Raw genomic sequence first — 12,283 nt, forward strand, 5'->3', positions numbered from 1 at the left:
ATAGTTCCCACTTCCTTGGGGAGATTTTTAGCCTGAAAAGCCACTGATGCAGCTCAAGCCTCCACAGTTCCTTTATTCATATGATTGTCCCCTCCCCCCATGATAAAGGTGGGGGCAAAGAGAAAGAGCCATCTATATCAGTAACCTGCAGGACACTGGGGTTAGATCTTGAAATAGCACTACGAAAATGTCTTACCAATGGTACTTCTCCTGTTTCCTCGCAAATTGATGTATTTCCTCTTAAGCTATTAAGACAGATTACTATGTCCCATGGCTGGTTGGCATCAAAATACCCCAAAGCTCTGTGTGCTTGTTCAAGAAGTTTCAGGGGACCTGCCACAGTATATCCTCACATATTTCCTATGCCACACATTTTGTATCTTTAAGTGTCCTCCAATATGCCATGAATCCTCGAGTTGCATCTGTGGGTGTGGTTTTCAAGGTCTTCCAGTTTCTTCCAAAGGTCAAAATCTGTTTTTCTCCATTGTGCCCTATTTATACAGTCTCTTCTAGTAACTCCTTCAACTCCTTTCATGTGCGATTCCATCTTGTCTTTTACCAAGATCTAAGAGACCCTGCTTAATCTCTCCCACAGCATTCATGATCTTTCTGAACTGAGCAGACTTCTACACATAGACCCTCCAGTACTGGCAGCAGTTCAGCAAATAGCACAGCAGACAATTCTGGTCCTATACTGTGCCATTTACCACTTTGCACAAATTAGGCCCTGCTACCGCCACCATTTTGACCTCATTTTCTGGGCTTGGAGATGCTCTTGCTAGATTTGCTACCCATGTATCTGTAGCTCTCCAACCTCTTACTAGTTGACATCACACCTCTTAGGGAGGAATTTGGGTACTTCATTCTACAATATTGCCAAAACACACCACAATAAAGAGTATTATAGCACATAAATAGCGCAACTCCACCGGAGCTTTACCGGCACCTGGAATACTGTGTGCAATTCTGGAGGCCGCATTATCGCAAGGATGTGCTGAGACTGGAGTCGGTTCAGAGAATGGCCACCCGGATGGTCTCGGGACTCAAGGATCTCCCGTATGAAGAACGGTTAGACAAATTATAGCTATACTCGCTCGAGGAGCACAGAGAGAGGGGGGACATGATCGAGATGTTCAAGTATCTCACGGGCCGCATCGAGGCGGAGGAAGATATCTTCTTTTTCAAGGGATCCGCGGCAACAAGAGGGCATCCGTGGAAAATCAGGGGTGGGAAACTACGAGATGACACCAGGAAATTCTTTTTCACTGAAAGAGTGGTTGATCGCTGGAATAGTCTACCACTGGAGGTGATTGAGGCCAGCAGCGTGCCTGATTTTAAGGCCAAATGGGATCGACACGGGATCTATTCACAAGGCAAAGGTAGGGGAGGGTCATTAGGGTGGGCAGACTGGATGGGCCGTGGCCCTTATCTGCCGTCTATTTCTATGTTTCTATATCTGTGTACATACAAAACTGCACCAGTTTGCAAACACTAGATTCAGACAAATTCAATCCATCGAGTGGTTCTGCAGCTAAACAGATGTTTACCTTTTACAAAATCAGGCTAAATACTAAATATATGCTATGAACTTAAATGTATAATTTTAATACATATAGTCAGTTTGCACACTTAACTCCTTGTTTTACATGCAGAAGTTTCAAATAAATTTTTGAAAATTTGCCCAAATAGGTTATGGTCTGAAAAAAAAGGAGGGTTTTTGTTTGGAGGTTTTTTTCTCGTAATTTTAAAGTTTCAGTATATGAAGATTTTATTCCATTGCTGTGAAATCCCCTTGTATGCCCACCTAGGCAAATGCCTAGTGTAAGACCTGGAAGCTGGGTAAAAGAGGCACACATCAAATGTGTTGGTTTGGGACCAGAGGTATCTGGGAAGACCACAGCAAGCTGCATCAGATTTTTACATGATAATTTACTCCATACACAGTCTTTTCTGTCTGAACCAAACTTTACTGTCCTTTAAATGTCCTTTACATGGAAGGGGTTGGGGGCAGAGGTCAGCTATTGTTTTGTACAAGTTTGTTAACTCTGTATCGTGACTGGTGATTGTTCTACAAAATTTTCAATATACAGATTTACACATAGATATAGGGAGGGTACACGGGGGTTGACAATAGTAAAATATCTGGGTTGTAAATGAATGAGAAGCACAAATAGTTTATGCTTTGTTGTGTTTGTCAATAAAAATTGTTTAACACTTAAAAAAAAGAACATATAAGAAACCAAAGCTGAATGAAAGGTGGAGAGTTAGTAGGGAAGATGAAGGCATGCCATGACATTCCAGCTAGTACCTGCATCCCTGGGGTGTATCGCTTCTTCTGTGGCTGGCATCCAGAGGCATTAATGCAAAGAAAGAAAAGGCAAAAAAGCAACACACACACAGCATGGAGCTTAAAATTAACCTCAATCAACAATATGAGCACTCAACCCTAGGCCTTCAAGGCCTTCATCTCCTGTTACCGTTTGACATTCTTGGTTCATACCTACTAAGGGTACTGCTTACAAAGCACTCCACACAGAAGAATATCCTTTAAAAAAAAAAATAGCCCTTTCTGAGTTAGCACTAGAAAAAAGAAGATTAGATTCTTACCTTGAAAATATATTTTCCAGGAGATAGGAATGGTATGCTGAGAACAGGGTTATCCTTGCCTGCTTGCGAGCATTCTGCAGAAGATGTCAGTCACAGCTTTTCAGCTCCTCCTTTTCCTCCCTGGTCTCTGCTGCCCCTTCAGTTCACACCAAAGCTGGCAAAAGTCCTTTAGGGAAAGACAGGAGAAGGAGGAGTATGGGGACTGCCCTGAAACCAAATGTCTGATCTGTTTGGCTAAATGTAAAACAATCATTGAATGAACAGTAATGTGTTTAGATTTTAATCTCTTTCGAGCAGGGACTGTTTTCTTTTTTTTTTTAAATTAGGATTTTATATACCGCCTATCAAGGTAATCTTCTTCTTTGTGACTCTGTGCAGTGCTGTGTGCATCTGGTAGCGTTACAGAAATAATTACTAATAGTAGTAGTAGTTAAAACATTAACAAGCTCTGAGAGGGACCATGAATGGAAGAAAAATATAATTTAAAAAAGAACATAACTTCGGGACAGTTAGGGAACTTCCAAGTACCTAATTTTTATTTTTATTTTATTGTAACCCGTTCTGAGCTTTTGGCGGAGGACGTGCTATAAAAATGAACAAATAAATAACAACCTAAACATTTATGGAGCTCAAACATTCCTCCTATTGTAATTATATACACAGACACTTCGTAATCCCATGGTCTAATTGACAGGAAAATCTTAGCTGTGAAGCTGACCATTAAACTTGAGTCAGAAAGCAGGCGCATCAGATAATTTCTGGATGGGGGTGTTAAGCATTCTATTCCTATCTACTGGAAAATATATTATCAAGATAATAAACTAATCTCTTTTTTTAGTGTAATAGGAATGGTATGTTGAACCATAAGGATGTACCTAAGAAGTCTCTAAGATCTCAGGTGGGAAAGAGGAGCCTGCTCGTAGTACTGAGGACCCCAAAATTGGCATTATCCCATGCTGCTATGTCTATCCTGTAGAATTTAATGAAGGGAGGACCAGATGGCTGATCTACAAATCTCCTCAGGTAGAATTGCCGAATGGTTGCAGTGAATAACACCCATCTCCTTCAAGGCACAATGTATGAAGAGGACATAGTCTACAAACTCATCTAGAGATGGTAGCCTTGGAAGCAGACCTGCCTCATCTTGCTGAACTGGTTACCATGAAAGGATGATCTGAGAGATGCAACTCATTGGTTAACTCCAAGCAACGCAGTAGAACTCTTCTGATGTTCAAAACCTTTAAGGCCTTATCTCATTTCTTGGACCTTGTGGGCAGAAATGCTGGCAGTCTCACTTCTTGGTTTACACACAACCCTGAAACAACCTTTGGCAGGAAGAAGGAACATAAAGGCCTGTAATTTTGAAGCTCTTCTGGCAGAAGTAATCACCACCCAAAAAATTGCTTTTATCGTCAGATCCGTGAGGGAAGCCTCATGGAAGGGCTCATAAGGGGCTCTACCAACACTCTATAAGAGTACATTAAGATTCCAGAAGGGAAAAGGTTCTCAAATCAGTCCAAAATCTCAGGGTACTCCCCAGGAACCTGACTAAGTCAGGCCAGGTCGCTAGCTAAGCTCCCTTCTCTCGGCCCTGGAAACAGAAGAGTCCTACTACTTGAACCTTGCAGGACGCTACTGCCAGATCCTTGTCAAAGCCCTCCTGCAGGAGCACCAGTAAGGATGAGATGGAGGAACTGCTAGTCTCTAACATTTCTCTGGTGCATTACTGATGAAACATCTCCTATACCTTAGCAAGTACTGATACCATCATCAGCTATTTGGCTCTAAGCAAGAATATTTTTCAAATTTGCTTGTATTTGCTATAAGATGTTATTTGGATTAGCTCTGCTATATTTCCTCTCTCATTTTGAATGGTACTGTTCGACTAGGCCTACTGGTTTATTTACTTTTCCTAATCCCAAAAATTGCCGTTATAAAAAATATTTTGATCGATCTTTGGCTTATCAAGCAGGTAAAGTTCAAGTATGGTGTTAGACAACCTGATTTAATCTGCATCTTATTGCACCTTTAGAAAATTGGTTAAGACCTATTTGTTCAAAAAATGTGTTACTTGATTGATGACTATGTCATAGTTTCTTATTGTATTTTTCACTATTGAAATATTGTACTGTTTTTCTGTGTGCTTTGTATCATCACTGGAATGTCCAGTCCTCTTATTCTGTGAACCACCTAGAACTTTTTAGGTGTTGGCGGTATAGAAAAATAAAGTTATTATTATTAAGTAGAGTAGCAATAACTACTGCTAAATATCCTTTTTGGGCTAATGCTGCGCACTCAAGAGCCATGCCGTAAGACTAAAGAGTCTCAGAACTTCTAGGATAATCAGCTCCTGTGAGTGTGTCTGGTAGCACTTGGAGAGTTGGAGTCTGAGACTTCACTCCTTTTGTAGGCGTACAAGATGCCACACCATGGGCGATTGGGCCAGTCTGGTGCTACCAGAACCATTGCTTCTGTGTAATAAGCTATCCAACGGATCACTAGGCCTCTCAGAGGCCAAGAGAAGAACACGCACAGAAGTCTGGTCTCTGGTTATAGTTGAACTAGGATGGGTAGCCCTGCACTACTGGCCTCATATCCGAGACTGAAGAATCAATTGGCCATCTGATTTTCTGTACACATCCCCCTCCATATTCACAGGTTTGGAACTCGTGACTTCAGTTATTCATGGTTTTCGTCTGGGTGACCCACCTCCCGGACCTCTCTGCTTACTTTTTAAAACCTGGTGGTCTTAACAGTAAAGCAATTTTCCTATGCTCCTGCCCTGTGCAGAACTGGGAACAAAAATGGCTGCTGTGAGTTCCAGAGGCTGTTATAGGGGAAAGCACCCTTCAGGGATTCAAGAAAAGGTTAGATAAGTTCCTGCTGGTCCAGAACATACGCCGGTAAGGCTAGACTCAAATAGGGCACTGGTCTTTGACCTAAGGGCCGCCGCGTGAGTGGACTGCTGGGCACGATGGACCACTGGTCTGACCCAGCAATGGCAAATCTTATGTTCTTATGGCTTGGATATCAAATTTTCATAGCGTTGCTGGGATCTTTTACGGGGGTGGGGGGTTGTTTGTTTTGGTCGGCCTGCTGGCAAATCCATGAACCAGTTGGAAAGAAGGTTTGTGAACTCTATCTTGGAACCCTCTCTGATAATGTGCAGAACCCAGCAGTCAGACATTACACATTACCAAGCCTCCAGAAAGTCCAAGAGCCAACCTCCAATATTCAAAGGAGTGGCTTAAGGACTGGCATCATTGTAGCTTTTTAGCCGACACTGAGGGATGGGAACATGAACCTTGGTTTCTCTGGATCCCAGAAACTCTCTGTCTGGAATCATGAAAGGCTCTCTGGGTAGAGGCTCCCATGGAATACAAGTGAGAGCACTGGGAGCCACAAAAGACCCTCTGATTCTGCCATCTAGTTGCTCAGAGTCCCGTCTGGTAAAGATTTGGGCCGATAATACTGTATACTGGCTATAAGATTATCCAAGCCCTTGTCAAACCACATCTATCTCCTGAAAGAGAGCCTAGATTTTCCCCATGACTGTGATAAAGTCATAGAGAGTCTCCGCTATGGAGACCATGTCCGTTGTCACAAGTAGAGGCAGGAGCTCAAAGTATGTCAGGCTCTGGATTCTTAGCCTAGGATGAGAGGCATATGCCACAAAGGAGGTCAAGGACGCGGCATTAAACTCCAAAGCTAAAGCCTCAAACTGCTTGCAGAGGACCATATGTACATTGAACTCCTGCGGATCTTTTAAAACTATCTTCTCTTACTGGGTAGGGAAGTGCGTTTGAACACCTGAGCTGCCAGAAATACACCTTAGGCTTGGCAAACTTTTGCTGTAAGTCCTGAGCCATGGGCTAGTCTAGCCTTTGGTTTAGCCACTCAGGGATCATTCAGGGGTTTCCCTGGGCTCTGTGATTAGGACCAACATGTCAGGGTGCCACAGAAAAGACTTGGGCTGAGCCTGGTTCCCGCTCAGAAAGAACACTGGGAAGACGGGGTTTACGGAGAGTATTTTCAGCTCTCAAGGAAAGCAGAGGATTTAAAAAGTTTGTGGATGGAGGGATCTTCTCCCTGCTCTATAACTGATAACTCCTAGTCCCCTTAACAGGAGGCTACTTTGCCCCTCAGGGAAGTCCCACTTTGGAATAGTAAAGGGATCATATATGACCCCTCATCCTCCGAATCCATGTCCAAAGGATTACCATAGACCAGAACAGCTCTTGCTTTCAGGGAGGAAGTGCTCTAAGTCTCCAGCAAAGAATGTGTCATGGTCCACTCGTTTGCAGACCTTATCGGTGGATTTCTGCCTTTAACAGAAGCCTGCCATAGAAGATTAAGAACTCTGTGGTCAAGGCCTGAGAGGGCAAGACTCTTTGTTCCTTAGGGCGGAGCAGATACCTTTTCTGGGGCTGTGAACTTGAAGCTTCTACACCCTAACGGTGCACAGAGCTGCTGTCCCAGGGCTCTTGAAGCAGTTTCATTTCCCCTATCTACCAATGAATTCATGTTGGAATGCTCTAATTTCTCAAGCTCAGTCTTATTATCTATTTTGAAAAATTCTTAAAACTTATCTGTTTGAGAAATACTTGACTTAATTGTAATTATATTTTCCGAGAAACATTTGATGCTATGCTTGTAATTCATTGTTTGTTCAACTGTTTTTGCTGTGAACCGCCTTGAACTGAAGGTTTGTCGGTATATAAGAATAAATTATTATTATTATTAGTATCCAGCCCTAGAGATCTATGGAGGGGCTAAGCCCGAAGCTCCCGCCCCTCCTTTCCGTGCCACATGGCACAAGAGCACTATTCAACCACCCATCCAGCGCAAATAAGGCATGATACAGGGGTTTTAGGGTCTGAGGACACTATCCCTACCAATTTAGAGGCAAAATAATATGTTTTAACAAAGGAAAAATAAAAATGGGGAAATTCAAGATAGCTGCAGTGGAAGCATTTTGACGCAAAAAAGGGTTTTAAAACACTTCAAGACTGACCAAAACCCAGCAAAAACAGGGGATGGGGATAAAGCTCTAGCTACAGAAAGTAAAAAAAATAGCATTTTCACCCCACCCCACCCTCGAATTCCCCATAGGATATTACAGACTGTACCCACAGACCAGATGCCCGGAAAGGGTGCTGCAGCCTGCCTTAGATGTTTAAAGAGTAGCTGGATCTGGAGAGATTTCTGCCTCAATCTACCAGTAAGCTGTCATGGTGATATCTTCGGGGTGCCAGCTGGACTTTAGTCAGATTGAACCTCCATCCCCCTGGGTCACAATGAATGCCAAAAAGAGGAGGGGGGTGAAACTGCAGCCAGCACCTTGAGCGCCCCAAAGGATGCCTGTGCTCAAGCTCTTGACCAAGTAAAGGAATCAAGCAAATGCCAGATCTCTGAACTTCCACAAATTTCAGCAGGCTGGCTGAACAAGTCCCTGAAGGATACACCTGCCAGCTGCGGACAGAGTCTGCTCCTCTCCAAGCAGGCCCAGCCAGTCTTGGAACCACATAAAAACCACCAACAACTGAAAAAAAAAAAAACACCTTAAAAAATAAAGGGAGCAGATCAGAACGACACCTTCATACTCGCCTACAGCAGGAAGAACTGAAAGGAACAGCAGAGACGAAGGAGGAGGAGCTGAAGAATGCTCACAAACAGGCGAGGATAACCCTATGGTTCAGCATACCATTCCTATTGCACTGGAAACAGGTGTTGCTGCTAACAATTTATAATCTAAGCTAGAAATGACATCAAATGTTTGACCATGTTGGAGATCCACAAGCCCTAGTCAAGCAAACTACGTGCATTGTATTCTGCACAACCGTTTTGCTGTTGTGATCTTATAAAGGCATGTTTTGCCAACCGTGAAAACAATGTCTCCAACTACAATATCATCCAGTAAGACACACTAAAATAAGATGTCCCTTTAAAATCTTTGAATATGCTTTAACTACACAAAGAAAACTTCTTAATGCATAATTTCAATAATCAACCAACAGAGAAAAAAATTGAGAACATGAATGTCCATTAAGCTCAGGATTTAGAGATCTACTTGAATGGTCAGGACTTCCCTATTGACCACTCTATGAATGGTCAGGACTTCCTGGGAGTCACCTTGGACTGCCACCTCACTCTAAATGCACACAAAGACTTACTAGTTAAAAAATGCTTTTCGGTTCTATGGAAACTCAGAACCATCAGAAAATGCACCATCCTTTGATGCACCATCCTTCCGCTTACTGGTTCAATCATCCATCCTGAGCTTGCTCGATTATTGTAACATTATTTACTTTGGTTCCTTCAAAAAAAACATTCTTAGACTCAGAGTCATTCACAATTCGGCAGTTCGACTGATCTTTAGGCTGAAAAAATGGGAACACATAAGCCCCTACTATCAAAGACTCCATTAGCTGCCCTTAGAGGCGCAAATCCTGTTTAAGTTCGCTTGTCTATGTTATAAATCAATATTTGGTCTGGCCCCCACTTACCTGGTTTCCCACTTCAATCTGGCTAGTTATCTTAGGCCCACACAAAGAATTCATCTGTTCACCTATCCGACAATAAAAGCCTGCCACTACAAAAGATTCTTGGACAGAACTCTTGCATTCCAGGCAGGCAAATGGAACGACTGGCTTAGTAACGTTTTTGCGCGATCTTCATCCTACTTCAATTTTAGAAAACTATTAAAAATAAGTCTGTTCAATCGATTTGTTAACTAAGAACCTACTCAGCACTGCTTATTCAATCCTGTAACCCTATGAACCTTTTAGCTTTCATATTCTTTACTATGTAAGATTCTATTGCTGACTTTGATTGTAACCTCTTCGCTGATTGTCCAGTGCCTTTTGCTGTAAACCACCTCGAACTTATATGGCTTTGGTGGTATATAAGAATAAAATTATTATTATTATTATTATTATTATTATTATTCAACTCCTAGTTCCCCTTCAGACCAGCTTTTTCAAACATGCTGAAAACCATACTAGTTAGGAAATAGAGTATGCTCCAGAACCAGACTGAGAGACACTGCATTAGACAGGATTAAGTGTAAAGTGCTACCTTCTTAGCCACTGTTGTCTCACTATATCCAAGTTGATGGGTTCAAAACCAACCTGACCTTCCTCAGCTAAATATGAATACTCTTAATCCATTTAGAGAATGATTGCAAGAAAAAAAAATCCTCCTAATTCTCATCAGGGAGTCATCAAGTAATTGTCTCCCACCATACAACTTCCTAAATGAGTCTAATCAGACAGTCATACACAGTATCTACCCTTCCATTCCATCTGGTTCTCATCAAGTTGTCCTGCATGGAGGCCCTCTACTCTACTCCTACCTATTTGGCCCTCTTCAAAAAGTCATCATATACAGCATCTTTCTCATTTTACAAATATACAATATAATAGGAAAAGCATATCTGCTTATTCATCTCCACCCAGACCTCTTCAGGGATTCATTCAGTCTGGCCTTTTGATACCTTCCCAGCTAGTCCTTATTTATTTATTTAAAACATTTTTAATCTGCCTTTATCCCAGGCGGTTCACAAGTTTCCATATATAATAAAATGAACATTTTAAAAAGAGACATACATCAGGTAGAGGAAAATACAAAGTCACAATATTATATCATCGCATCTTCAGCAGGACCACATCTAAGCAATTATCAAGCAGCATCATTCTTAAATTTAGTGCACAGTACTTAAAAAAGCTTGGATAAACAGATGGGTTTTAAGCAACTTCTTGAATTGCAGAAGATTTCCACAAAAACGTTAACGTTCCGGACATCAATGGTCTGGCTATAGAGAAACAGGTCGAACATAATGAATATTATTCTGTCTTTTTGTGTCCAACAATTACAAGGTCAACATAAATTCTCCACAGCACTTCTCTGGATTTCTCTAATATGCAGACCAAGAGCCGCAGTAATCCCATGCGGATCGAAAAGCTCAATTGAGTCCTTAAATTTCAATTTTTGGCAAGTCACTAAAAGACAAGATGAAAGCAACCACTCACCTCCTCTCCAGATCATTAATGCTGTCAGTATCCATAGCGTGACCATTAGATCCATGTTGAAGGACACACTGTCAGTCCTGATTGGATATGTAGTTCAGAATTCTGTGTTGACTACTCTGAGGACTACATTTCCCTCATGTAGTAAATGAAGCCCTCCAGATATAGAGCTATATGGTTACCCTTAGTATTAGCCAGTAAGGAAACAGCACTCATCTCTCCCATGCAGGCTATGAAAGTTACATCTATGTCAGAATAAGTGACAGAAGCTGGATCAAGAACAGACCATCACATCCTATAAAGAATGGATTTGTCAGTTGGGCTGTGGGCTCAGAACTTTCCCCTGTATTTTACATATTCTTTGGCATTTTGTGAATTTTTTCCTGAAGGACACACCTCAAACCATTTAAATTTTAGAGAGTTTCTTTGCAACACAAAGCAAACATAAGAACATTATTACATATTTGTATGACCTGACAGCAGAATTCTACCAGAGTGCATGATCTCTTGCCCACATATAAGTTACAAGATTTCTACTAACATCTTATGCTGCAGACACACAGATAGTCAAGCTTCTTACCTCATGCTGCTTTTCCTCATTTGGATATGTATCCACAAATATTCCAAGCCCCACAAAGTTATCTTTGCTTCCAAAGACAGGTCCTAAAATATACAGAGATGGGTCTAGAAAGTTGTTGGGGTACACAGAGCTCCTGCAGCCAGTGGAGTGGAGGAGTAGCCTAGTGGTTAGAGCAGCTGCTTCAGCATCCTGAGGTTGTGAGTTCAATTCCCACTGCAACTCCTTGTGACTCTGGGCAAGTCACTTAACACTTCCATTGCCCCAGTTACAAAATAAGTACCTGTCTAAAATATGTTAACCGCTTTAATTGTAATCACCCCCAGAAAAAGTGGTATATAAAGTCCCAACCACTTTACCCAGTGATTCCCAAACTTTTTACAATGGCAGAACCCATAAGGGATCCCACCCCCTCAGAGCCTTCTGCTCCCCTTCCCCTCCCCCTCCCCCAGTCCTATTTCTCTTCCCTCTTGCCCTCCCCCATATTTCATCATCCTGGGTTTCCTCCCCTTACCAGGGTCCAAAGTCTCTCCCCTCTCTTTTTTCCTCGATTCAGCATTTCCTCTTTTCTCTCAGACTGGTCTCCACACTGCCCCCTTGATCCAGCATCTTTTTTCTCCCTCTGACCTTGTGCTACTTTGGAGGGGCCTACCTATGATTTAGTTTAGCGAAAGAGGTCTGTACCTGTGTTGTCTGAGCAGTAAGAAGTCTGTGGCGTGCTTCAGCCACTGACACCAGCACTGAACTGAGCAGGTACAGGAGTGTGACAGTGTCAGTGATTGAAACATGCTGCCAACTTCCTCATGGAGCTCATGGAACCTTAGGATTGATGTAGGCTTTTGAAAAGGTCTAAAAGTCTGGCTATTTGGCTGGCAGAAGAGGGTACAACTGTGCTTGAGCAAGAGGAGAGTGTGGTGTAGTGGTTATAACTACAGCCTCAACACTCTGAGGCTGTGAATTCAAATCCCATGCTACTCCTTGTGACCCTGGTATATTAGATAGACTGTGAGCCTGTGGATAGATAGGGAAAAATGCTCGAGTACCTGATTGTAAACCGCTTAATACACCTTGT

At 42.2% G+C, this 12,283-nt stretch overlaps 1 protein-coding gene across 1 annotated transcript in view; it reads right to left on the reverse strand.

Annotated features, from left to right (window-relative positions):
• The window catches only part of LMAN2L (lectin, mannose binding 2 like), a 48,320-nt gene that overhangs the window by 14,896 nt on the left and 21,141 nt on the right, over positions 1–12,283 (reverse strand). Inside the window, exon 4 of the mRNA XM_033949510.1 lies at positions 11,215–11,297. Within this exon, the coding sequence (XP_033805401.1) occupies positions 11,215–11,297 (83 nt within the window). The remainder of the gene's footprint in view (positions 1–11,214; positions 11,298–12,283) is intronic.

This window comes from Geotrypetes seraphini, chromosome 6 (assembly GCF_902459505.1).
Source record: "Geotrypetes seraphini chromosome 6, aGeoSer1.1, whole genome shotgun sequence".
In the NCBI taxonomy this organism is placed as follows: Eukaryota; Metazoa; Chordata; class Amphibia; order Gymnophiona; family Dermophiidae; genus Geotrypetes; species Geotrypetes seraphini.